This window comes from Helicoverpa zea, chromosome 18 (assembly GCF_022581195.2).
Source record: "Helicoverpa zea isolate HzStark_Cry1AcR chromosome 18, ilHelZeax1.1, whole genome shotgun sequence".
NCBI lineage: Eukaryota > Metazoa > Arthropoda > Insecta > Lepidoptera > Noctuidae > Helicoverpa > Helicoverpa zea.
In genome coordinates, this window is record NC_061469.1 from 10122465 (window position 1) to 10135298 (window position 12834).

Consider the following 12834-nt stretch of genomic DNA (forward strand, 5'->3'; position numbering starts at 1 on the left):
ATTTGACTCAAATATCCATGCCAAAAGTTCTGTAAAACAATAATGACGTGAAACATTGCCAATTTATCATGCGGTACATTGATTTTAATTAGACGAGGAAAACAAGCATGGACGAATAGACGGACAGATCTGAAGATAAGATAAATAATCTGTAGATCTGTAATAAAAAGTTAAGTAGTTACAGTCATGCATGTTTGCTTCGTAACTAGTAAGAACTGGATAGTTCTGGTTTGAATTCTGAGAAAGCGAACATAGGTGTATGATGTTCTAGAAATGATAAGTGAATGAGCTCGTGAGAAGTGGCTTTCACAGTAAAAGCTACTTGAAAAATTGTGAATTTGTGTAATTACATAGAACTAAACAATTCAGTTTGTTGCCTACTGTGGATACTGACACAATTTTGCAATTATTCATTCAATAAAATTATTGTGTAATAGATTATTTTAACTGTTAATCGGTATTATGTGATGTGATAAAGTTATCAATAGATATCAGAATCAATTTTATATCCTGAATTAAATGGTACACGTATAAGGAAAATCGACAGGACAACACGTGTTAAAATAAAATTATTTTGTCAATTTATCATTACTTTTATATTGTGCTAATATAAAATTTTCCGTACATAACATACTTGAGATTTTGTGCACTTCATTCAGTTTCTAGTTGGAACAAACTAAGTGATAGTGCATCTTATAAAAATATGTTTCTTACGTTCAGTGTTGGGCTCAGTAGCTCCTTAGGCATAAGGAAAAAGTTCGTCATTAAATTTTGTTTTAGCTGTACATTGGACCTTTCGTTCCTACGTCAACGTAAATGTACTATTTGCCTACAATTTGCTTCTATAGTGCTTTTATGTGATGATATACTGAGTTATGAAGTAACAAGCCCCGCTTTAAGTGCAAAATGTACTTGTTTAATTTATTATTAAATTTTAGCAGTGCAAGTGTTATTCATTTACTACATGCACACCAGGGTTAACTTCCCAATTTGCACTTAAATGAGCATTGTGTATGAACCAACGTATTCATGCATAACTGAAATGCATACCTGGCAACATTGAGCTGTGCACTCATACCATGCATAGGTGCTTTACAACTAAAAAATAAAACAAAAACAAATAATTAAAAAAGCATAATTTATTTTTATCATCACAAAATCTGCCTGACAATATGGTGCCTTTAATTAAATACAGAACTATTTCCCTCTAAATTAAGTAAGTACTAAGATTAAGTAGGAGATTCCCATCGTTTGTGATAATTTCTTTAACAATTTCATTCAGCATTTGGCATTCACTAAGGAATATATTTGTTTAAATTATAACATTTATCTTTAGTAGGAACTTAGAGGGGTGCTTAAAGTAATCGAAATCTCTGAAGGATCACAAATAATAATACAGATTGTACAAAACAAGTCATTGGACTAAAATAAATATAATTTGTTCTTAATTTCCTTGTCGTTTTACAGATGTACCTGTAAAGACAGACAGCTCCTTGCATTTAAAGCTTCTACTACAGAAGGAGCGAGTTGACCAACACCAAGCTTCAGCTTTACCATTAGTACTTTCACTTATCCCTTTGTTAGTCAGAATTTAGGAGAAAAAATAAATAGTAAAAAACTCAATACATTGTGTTTATGCAAAGCCTACGTTGTAATGTGGAGAAATTGTCCATAATCGCAAATTAAACAGTTTCACTCTACTGAACACTGCCATAGAGTTGCAGAGTGATATTTAACCTCTTTATTACAAAAAAGTTGCTATTGAATAAATATGCCTGTATCAAAATTGTGTGTAAAGGTAAATAGTATTTCAAGGCAATATATTAACAGCTATTAATTAGGACACTGGAGTTCGACTCTAAACACGTTAATACTGACAGAAACCACACACCACGGTGTAGTATTTTGGCGATTTGTTTAAGACAAGTTATCACTGAATAAATCCAGCTTTTGCACACAATGTTCACATCCGTCTCTCAATCTTTCTTAGGAAAATGTCAATTTCTCACACAAAGTCTTAACTAAGATACAGGCTGTCTATCACTAACACTACCATATAAAGCGTGCAAATAAATATTCTTTCATCAAAAAATTCACATTTATGGAATAATTCCGCGCCATTTCTAGGCGTAACGAAAAGTCTAGGCCGGTTATCATTAAATTTTAACCTACCTATATTATTAAAATTGGTGTCAAAAGCTATGTAAAAAAGTAAATTTTATAATAATTAGACCTCTGTTGTTCAGTTACGCCAATAGTCACTAAATAAATAATAATTAATTCTATTTATAGTTATTATATTCGCTACGACACTGCCTTGTTGAATATTTAAGTACTGTGGAATAAGTGCCGTCAAAAACATGAGTCATGTTATATCGACGGAATTGTCTATGAATTGTTTAAATTCTCAAGCATCAACTATTTAGCGAGGTGAACGATATTATCTTAAGTAAGTACTTCAAAAATGTGTGCAAAATAAAATGAAGGCAGTGACACAAAACATAGATACATCAATAAATAAAAAAATAAAATTTTAAATTCGAACTCAATAGGAATGATCGCTATCGGTACACAACTAGGAATACGACGATCGATACATGCAGATTACAATAAAAAATATTATATTCGTGATATTTTTTACACATAAAAAAGGGTGTCCCCAAAACCATTTTGGTTAGAAACCAACCCCTTGCCACAGTGTTTGGGATTTGAACAGTTACCAAATCCTTCCTTAATTTATATATTAGTAACAAAAGTGTATTCTAAAAGAGATAGACATAAATGTTTCAAATCCCAATCACCGCCATATACAATAAATGCTTTCAACAATAAATGGGAAGAGAACCATATTCCCGCGCGATATTTCTATGACTAAAAACTAACCAAACTTTATGCTAACCAACCTTATTTGACCGAAATCTTTGGTTAAACTTAAAAAAAAAGAAATTTAAATTTGGAACGCATCATATGCGTGGCCGTTAATTTTAAAATTATTCTAGAATTAATCTAAGTTTTGGTTGTTTTTAGTCATAAAAATATATAAGTTTGTAGTAAGGGTATAATACTAAGGACCTTATCCTGTGCTACTTGTATGACGGGTCTACTGACGCATCTTAGTCGCAGCACCTTCCCACTTTACACAATACACCGATGCGTTAGTACGGGAACTTGTAACGAGAATGAACTAAACAAATCAATGGTAATTTTTAAATTTTTCATGTGAAGGCATGGCGAACGATGGTTTTAAAATTAACTGGTATGGTATGGTTTTGTAAAAAAATTAGGCTCAACAAATTAGTTGAAATACCTACATTTTGATGTCAGATATGACTTCTACTTACAGGTATTTCAATTAGCAATAATGTAAAATGAGTTCTATAAACTGGATCTAGAACTATGAGAGGGTCCATTCGCTATGCCACTATGGTACGTACGTGTTCATTCTCGCTATATGCAAGTTCACGCGGGAAGCGTTTCAAAGTTATACTGGGTGTATGCGTGTCCCTTCTCATCTCTTACTCTTGTGAGGGACGTCTCTGCGACGGCGACGTCTTTGCCTCGCAGGAGCTGGTTGGCGAGCTTCTGCTTGTTGACCGGGGAACCTGGAACCAGGAGTCAAATCACCTGCCTGATGGTACTGGGTCGTATGTACATGCGTGTTACAACTAGGTACGTGCTTATGTACAGCAATTGTTTGTGCGATGAACTGTGTTGGTAGAATGGTTTATGAATTTGTAAGTAATTTATTAATTTTATTTGAATTAAAGAACTTAGTACTGTCATAAAATTTTGTGAGAAGAAATCACATAAACGACCCTGTAATAGAGGGTGAAAAGACAGCGAAAATAAAAATGATAGGATTAGAATCAAATGAACTCTGATAAGCATGCTGTAAATAAAATTAGCAGCTATTGCATAGTGTTCATAATGTAGCACATACAACACCTGTATTTTGTTGCAACCACTATTATTTTCAAGGATAAAATAATCCAGTATAACTGTATATTTGTGTACACTTTACTCACACAAGCGCATGTCTACACCTCGTCCGGTTAGTAAGGCACTACCTACATTAATGAGTTAAACAAGAAGCGAAAATAAACGAAAAAAATAAAAATAATTATAAACAAATAATCACGTGACTTTTCAAAGCTATAGAAATGTCAATACGTTTATCGTCTGAAAAGGTCCAATATACAAGCGGAGTTTGAAATAAAAATGTGCAAAAACGAAGACATTGCATGCAAGACCGTAAAACTTATAGATATAAATAAATTACAAAATAAAATAAAATGTCGTTGACGATCCGTGTGCGGGTGAAAAACATTGATATGACAAGGCTGCACACGTGCTGTATATGGATGAATAAATTGTCTAAAAATAAATGACTTGCTGACCAACAATTCTTCTAATTAATTGATGATAGGAATACATATTATGTAGAAAAACAAATCATGAAAACGCTACATAAACGACCAACCACCAAAACTTATTTATTTTGTGCTAGTGAGATGGGTGCAAAAACAATATGATTTAAAAGATACATACACCATTAGACCGAATCTTGACTTTATGCTATTCTTTTTACCTTATTTTTATCAAAAATACATATTATCTAAAATTACATATAAAGTGTATATTTTTTAGCTCTAGTTTAGACTAGAGCTAAAAATATATACTTCTATATATCATAAGTATTGTCAGCAAGCACTGTTTTAAAAAAACATATTTCATCTACAAACCCCACACGTGTGAAACCTCGTCACTTATAACACAAAACTGCATAGTTTAATCACTTACCGATATAGCTGAGCATGACGGGTAGGAAGATGAGTCCGTGAGCGGCGCCCAGGACCACGATACCGAGGTACATGCGGAAGTAGAACACCTGCAATTTTTACACGTTTTAGTATTTGTACGTATAAAAGGTATACATGTTTACGAAAGAAAGTTTAAAAGTTTGTAAAAACGAATTCTAAATTTATAATTTTTGTAATGCTTTGGAAAGTTGTAAAAAATATGAGTGTTTTTATTTTCTTCGTGTGAAAAAAATTTTGATAGATACATTTTAAACTTGATGATTTACATCAATTATGGTAACTACTACAATATATATTTTTTCCAGACTTATACTTGGAGATAAGTGAATTTATAGACATTTTTGAACCACTAATTATCATTTACAAAAACTGAATAGATACTAAACATAACAATGATGACATAACCGTTTAATTTTTCCTTACCTGGTTATTATGAACAATTGCTGAAAAGACTATCTTTGACAAGTAGACACATGTGTAGTTGTGAAAAAAAAATGGTGTGTTTATTTACCTGGAAGATCTGACTCTTAGCGGTCCCCAGCACGATGATGCCGCCGAACTTGGTGAGCGTGATGCCGGACAGCACGGACGACCCCATGCGCGTCAGCGCCTCGGCCGCCCGCGCCACGCGCGACGCGCCGCCCGACACGCTGAACGCGTGCACCACGTGCGAGCAGAACTCCACCGCGATGCCCACCGCCATCACCTGCGAGGGAGGAATATCGGCTCAGTAACGGCTTCAGAAGGAGCGATCCGCCCCGAGTACGAGGGATGCCAATGAAATGCCGTTATCATCCTACGCCGCCTCGAGTGCCAACGGAATACTGTTGTCACCCCTTGATGCTTGCCAGTGTGCCAGAGTGGGCAAATTCTTTAACATTGTATAATGCTTTTCAAAAATATCGAACTTATGTACAATTACAAACCGATAGTTGAATTTTCATAGTCAATTCTGACATATTATAATATCAACATAAATTACAACATCTTCTTACAATATTTTCTTACAATATAATCAAATACTTAACTAAACTTTCACCTTATACACTTTTTTATGTCACTACCAGGGACCATTTTGGTTACCCATTGAAAGGGTTTTTGATAGGGTTTTGACAAAGTGTTGTTTTAGAACCAATTTCATATTTGTTACACTTTTTTACGAAAACCCTTATCAATGGATAACCTCTTTCAAACCCTTTCGATTTGATACCTGTGTATTCAAAAACCCATTCTTAATGGGTTACACTTTTTTGTCGTAAGACGTTTTGAACGGGTTACCCCTTCAACGACTGTAACACAGTAACCCATTGGGACTACAAATATTGTAATTTTATATCTCGTGCCTTTACTTTAAAGTTCTAAACTACAATACGGCCGTTGTGTCTTGGCGAGTCTGAACATAGGCTTTGCGAACTTTAGCGCATCAGATCGTCGCTTGAGCTGCTGAGGAGTCCGTCTGTCACACATCACCTGGCACTAAAGATAAAGAGATGCGTCCGAGACATCAGAGAGGAGGGCAGAGACGTGAAATTCTTCTGGCTGAGGGCCCACGTGGGATCTCCAGGGAATGAAAGAGCGGACCAGCTGGCCAAGGAGGACAGAAAATACAGCGGATTACAATGTACTCCGCTGTATTTTCAAAGTTCTCGTATCGTATCAGAATGTGGCAAGCGCGATATGAATCCTGCAGCACAGGAGCGGTCACAAAAGTGTTCTTTCCAAATGTCCTTGCGACAAAAAGAAGACTTAAAGAAGCTGTCCTTACACCGACACACATCCAGATCCTAAGCGGGCATGGAGGATTCTCAGCGTATCTCCACAGATTCCAACTCAAAAACAGTCCCTCGTGCGTCTGTGACCCCAGCTGCGATGAAACAGTCTGGCACCTGCTTTTCGAGTGTCCAAGGTTCTGCCACGACAGAATGGAACTGGAATACACGATCGAAACCGAGTCAGTCCACAGTCCACACGATCATGGGGAAACCGGCTACTAGGAAACCATTAAACTAGCCATAGTCGCAGCTGCGGCCAACAAAACGGACCCTACACTACACTCGCTACGACCACCACACCTACAACCATACACACCACCACCATACAACCACATTTAACGTCAACAACAACACAGACAAGAACCACTCAACCGACAACCACAACACAATCGACAACAACACTAACAACAACCACTCAACCGATAACCACACAAACTACAACCATACACGAAACATCTACAGAACAGACACCTACAGAACTGACAACCAGACAAACGACTATCATACAATCAACACACACAGAATTAACAACCACACAAAGGACCTACTAACACCAACTCACAACCAGCGCAAACACAGAAATCACCCACCAGTCAACAGTCAGCTCCAAGTACCATGCCCATCGCACAGCTTCTGGCATTCGGAGGAGACGGAGTGCCAGGCATAAGACTGCGTGGAGTCGCCTTGTTTATGAACAGGGAAGCGGAAAAAATAGGCATAAGCTTCTGCATGGGCTCGAGTCGAGCTGGAGCTCGAATAACCATTGCACCAGGCCTCGCCGCCCCGTTCAACGGTTGCACCACCAAGACAACCAAAAAAGGCAGCAAGTACCATGCACTGCCTCAATTGAAAGTAGCCTCTCACCGATGCCGACTATTGCGATTCAAATGCAAGACGATCGCAATACTCGAGTGGAGAGCATTCATTCAGGTGTGCTCACTTCTGCAAAAGATCGCAGAGGCAGAAGAAGAAGAAGCGCCACCCACGGCTCGCACCATAAGCGTCGACGCGATGGCAGTTGAATAGAAAAGGGGTGACGTCGCAGACTGCTTCGGCTGTTTAAAAGCCTCGGAACACCATGAGGTGGTAGTATACGAGGACAGAGGGGAAACCTTGAATTTCCTTTAAGTCCGCGGAAACCCTACAGCGCTGCGGGTTGTTCGAAAGAGATACCGCGGCCCTGGCACATGAAAGGCCTACGACGGAACACGACGGTTTTTAGTCAGTAAGAGTCTGACACTCCCTCGCCGCTGCTAACCCACAGCATTTGATGATTTTTGACGTCGTTAAAAAAAAAAAAAACAGCCAGCGTCCAACTGCGCAAAGCAGGTCTGAGAGAGCCAGCCCCGGATCTAGGGGGGGGGGGGAAGCCGGGGCCCATGCCCCGGGCGGCAAATTCAGGGGGCGGCAAAATCAGGCAGCTGCCTGATTTTAACCATAATAGTTACCTACAGGGCTGTCTTAACCTATGGTGCAGCGTGTGCGAATAACCCGAGCGCCTCGGTATCAGGGGCGCGGTAGGCAGGCGGGGCGGCATTTTTCAGTATTTGCCCCGCCTAAAAAAATTGAAGATCCAGGGCTGGAGAGAGCCCAGCAAAAACCGCAAAGGAGCAAAGGAATACCACCAGCAAAGAGGAGCACGCTCGTGCGCGGAATCGCCTTAAAGCTATCGGTTCTTTCCTGAGCACCATTCTCATCGGTCAGTCGCAAATCACCAACAGCGAAACAGGAATCAGCAGTGGAGCGGTTTTTCCGAAAAAAGCCCAAAGAGCCCGAGTCGCCGAAGCCTAAGCCTACAAGAGCGGACAAGGGGCAGGTCGCCCACCGACTCTCGCGATGTGTTTAGCATCACGGACCATGTCAAAAACGCTTTCCTGGAATACGTTGCACTTGTAAGGGCCACAAAGGAGGTAAACCTTAGAAATTGCAACAAGATCATGCTGACCTTCCGTCGAGAAAATGAGGGTCTGCTCCGGGTATTACTGAAGGACGCAGAGGCGGCGGTAGACGACAACGCCAACTCCCAAGTCATTGCAGGGGAAATGACGGGGTCGTACATGGCCGCCTACAGCGCAAAGAGCGGTTTCGTGGCCCTAGACGAAGAGGCAACGGAGCGAACCGGCAAAATAAAATTCCTGACGCCACACGATGACCCGATATTGGTTACCGCCAAATGTACCAAAATCATGCTGGAGGATAGTATCCTTGAAATGGCACAGACCGTTTCTGGGACCTCAGACACCTCAGCATCGATGGAAGCTTGGGCGGTACCCAATATCAGATGGGTAAATGGGGTGCCGGGGTGCGGCAAAACTACCTGGGTAGTGAAACACTTCGACGAGAGGAGGGATGTCGTAGCCACCACGACAACTGAAGCGGCCAAAGATCTAAGAGGAAAGCTTGCGCACCAATTGGGCGATAGAGCGAAGACAAAGGTGCGCACTATGGCCTCAATTTTAGCCATCGGGTTCAATCCAAATGAGAAATGTCACCGTTTGACGGTAGACGAAGCTCTCATGAACCACTTTGGGGCCATAGTCATGGCAGTAAAGTTGTCTGGTGCAAGCGAGGTGGTCCTATTCGGAGACGTGAATCAGCTACCATATTTGGACAGGGAAAATCTTTTCCCATTAAAGTATACCCGTCCATATCTGGTGGCTGGCATCACACAGGAGCTGCTCTGCACCCACCGTAACCCAGTGGATGTGGCCTTCGCACTCAGCGTCGTCCACTCCAAAACGTCGCTGTCTCATGTTCATTCCCTGAGCTTGAAGGGTTTAACAGGAGCGCAAGTATCGATCACTGCCCAAAACACCCTATTCCTGGCTCATACGCAAGAAGAGAAATCTTTTTTTATTAGCCAGGGATACGGGTCCGGTGAAGGGTCGCGTATCTTAACCATTTACGAGGCTCAGGGACTGACATACGACAACGTCGTCATCATAAACACTTAGTCCAGGAGGCTCCAAATTCATGACCGCGTCTCTCACGCGGTAGTCCCTAGTCGCTAGCGGGAAATGAGACCAATCCCCAATCCGTTCCTGTCCCATAATCTTGTGAAACTAAGTCCATGCGTATAGTGTTAAGTATTGTGTAATAATAATATATACATAAATACGTGGTGGACTCACATAGTCTTAAGACTAGAAGTCAGTAGACATAAGTTTTTGTGAGGCCAAGACGGCGAAAATTATAATTAAGTAAAAAATGTAAATAAAAGCGCGGACCCCCAAGTCTGCGGTAAGGATTTATTAATAAAAAAATAAAACACTTTAGCGCATTTACAATCGTGAAAAAAACTGTTATTTTCATTTTTCAATTAACCCATGTATTTATACACAAAACAATCATAAGCACTAAATAAAAAACTAAACAATACTAATAAAACTCAACAACAGTAACAACGAAAACTTTTGTAACCGACTACGCTCAAGACAATATTATAGACGAGTAAGAAACAGTTATGAAAAATTGAAAATGATTCCAAGCTTTCAAGGTCAAAATCTATTCCCCTTCTCCTATGTAGTTTAAAATAATTTGATTTAAAACCCTTTGAAAACCCCGAAAAACCCTTTCAAAGGGTTATCTACTTCAATTGGATATCATACATGAGCCGGTAACATCTTGTACTAGTTAACTTATTGAAAGGGTTACCCTAACGTTAGGGTTTTGAAAAGGTTAACACTACCAAGAGATAACACTTTTATTGACTGCAGCTATATAACCTGTAACACTTTCGAAAGAATTAACTTATATTCGGGGTTGTACGGTCCCTGGTCACTACTAGCTTCTGCCCGCGGTTTCACCTCGCGTCACGAATGGTGACAAAAACTATCCTGTGTAATGTCCTTCTCCCGAGTCTAAGCTAATTCTCTAATTTTCATCTTAAACGGTTCAGCCATTCTTGAGCTATAAAATGTGTAACTAACGCGACTTTCTTTTATATAACTACATAGATTACAAAACCATACAATGCTACTTACCAAGTTCACCAACGAGACTGCATTCAAGCTGATTCCCCACCAGTACATCACTCCACCGAGATTCACAACGATCATAGTGATTGTAATCACTACCACCTACAAACGTCAATAATTTGTTAATTTCATAATCCATTTATAACAGAAAAGAGAAAATTGATAAGAAACCAGATTCACAATACAAAAGTACTAAGTCATACTAACACAAATATGAACTTGTGAAAAAAATTATCATCTAATGAGATTTTTTTTTACTGTACGCATTTACTAGAAAATGGGATAACACAATTTTATCAAAACTTAGAATATCTCAAAAAACAATACTTACCAAAGCCGAAAACAGATCGAAACCCATCAACAGGAAGGTGACCAAGAATATAGACAGGACCGATATTCCCATAGATTTCAGCGTATCAGGCCACATCGTCAAATACTGTTCGTAGAACACATAGAACACTGAATACGGGAACACATTGATCGTTGTTCCATTCAACTGGTGTTTTAAGTTCCTGTTTAAAGTTTCTGTTAAGTTGGCTGCGACTTCTCTAGCGCCTTTCAATGCGGAGTAATAGTCTAAACTGGTCTTCAGTACTGTGTGGTAGCCTTGGTAGTATGTTGCTCCGACGTGGGCTTGAGTCTGAAACAGAATTTAATTTGTAAAGCACTAGCTTCAGCCAGCAGTTTCATTCGTGCAGCAGCATTTCCGCATATGGATAAAAAGGTGCCTCGTAATTGTCATGTAAGCTATGTTGCTGTCAAAATGCAACAAAATTTGTTTTGCCATGTGTGCGTGCAGGGGTAACAAACGTACATATACACTCAAAAATTTTCCTCTTAATGATATATGTAAAGTGCGATGACGTGATGTAGTTCAAGGTTTAGGACAAGGACTGATAACAGGGTTAAGGAGGGCAAATAGGCAGTCTGGTATTAGCTACTTCAGTTAGAGTGAAAGCGACCTCAACATAGTTGGGAGAAGGCTCGGGAGATGATGATGATAAGGTTTCAGCAGACGTAAGATGGTAGAATATAATGTAGATGAAGTTGTACCTTATTGAACATCTTATAGTTGACAGCCTGCCCGTAGGCGGCATGTCCGCCCTTGACGCAGCCGCTGCCGCTGGTGTCGGGGATGTCCTGCAGGAAGAAGGGCACGTAGCGCTCGAAGTCCGTGCTGTTGGGGCGCTGCTCGGCGCCCGCCAGCGCTATGCCGCACGACTTGCACGGGGCTCCGTCTGGGGGAGTTTACTTAATCATCAGCATTCATTGCAAGGCACAGGCCTCTTCTCATACTCGGAACAAATAAATAAATAGAATATTCCAAGTAAAGTTTGGTCATCAGAACATCAACATATTTGTATAGTTCGGCCATTCAGAGAATGCGTTCCTGACACGTCGCGATTGAACTGACGACGTAACTTTGCAATGGCGTTGCAGTTACGATAAAAATATTTTTGCTGGTTGTTTACCGTTTTAACAATTGAGGAGCATTAAAACAACATTATTATATCAATAATCAATGAATGTAGTTACGTCGTCAGTTCAATCGCGACGTGTCAGGAACGCATTCTCTGAATGGCCGAACTATAGTGATAGGTCTAAGTATGAATGTAATGTTTTGGTATATCAACCTTTTTATTACGAGCAAAGTTCCTATGCTCACAGCACTTTCTTTCAGCATGAAACTATATTTTGGGTGGTATATGAAACTATACTTCGGCCGTTCAGAGAATGCGTTCCTGACACCTATCAGTTAGTCACGACTAGTGATGGGCACAACATAACACTGAGTTCGTTACCGTTCCTTCAAAATGAACCGCCGCATTATTTTAAGATTATTTTCGTTTTAAATTGGCGGAATCATTTGTTTTATATTTTAGTTATTTAAGTGGAAACCAAAAAAAGGTAATATTCATATAATAAAATTGTTTTATTTATTCTTTGTTACAAGTACATTGAATTGAATGTGCGAACAGAATATTAATCAGACTCCGATTTGCTTGAGGAGGTGGTGTCTTCATCATCATCTTCGCCTACATGTATAATTATATTATTATCAATAACAGAATCAATCCTGATATCTCGGTCTAACAAAAGCCGGGTAATCAAATAAAAACAGATCGAAAACACTTGAAAAACGTGGTCTATGCGCACGAAACGACAACGGACGACTGTTTTAGCGTCACAAAATGGCGGCCCATAACGCCATTTGGGGTTACCATTTTTAATCTAAGTATAAAAATGCGGTTTGGTCATAGTTTT

At 39.6% G+C, this 12834-nt stretch overlaps 1 protein-coding gene across 11 annotated transcripts in view; it reads right to left on the reverse strand.

Annotated features, from left to right (window-relative positions):
* Positions 1–12834, reverse strand: part of LOC124638739 (NPC intracellular cholesterol transporter 1) — a 51301-nt gene that overhangs the window by 3410 nt on the left and 35057 nt on the right. For 3 of the 11 annotated variants that reach the window (XM_047175802.1, XM_047175801.1, XM_047175793.1), the window contains 6 exons: positions 11623–11807; positions 10901–11209; positions 10576–10671; positions 5332–5526; positions 4801–4888; positions 1122–3602 (listed from right to left, as the gene is read on the reverse strand). In XM_047175802.1, coding sequence (XP_047031758.1) covers positions 3460–3602; positions 4801–4888; positions 5332–5526; positions 10576–10671; positions 10901–11209; positions 11623–11807 — 1016 coding nt within the window. In that variant the 3' untranslated portion in view covers positions 1122–3459. Of the gene's footprint in view, positions 1–1050; positions 1099–1121; positions 3603–4800; positions 4889–5331; positions 5527–10575; positions 10672–10900; positions 11210–11622; positions 11808–12834 lie in introns of those variants that run through there. The other 8 variants (XM_047175804.1, XM_047175799.1, XM_047175803.1 and 5 more) reach the window with 6 other exon arrangements.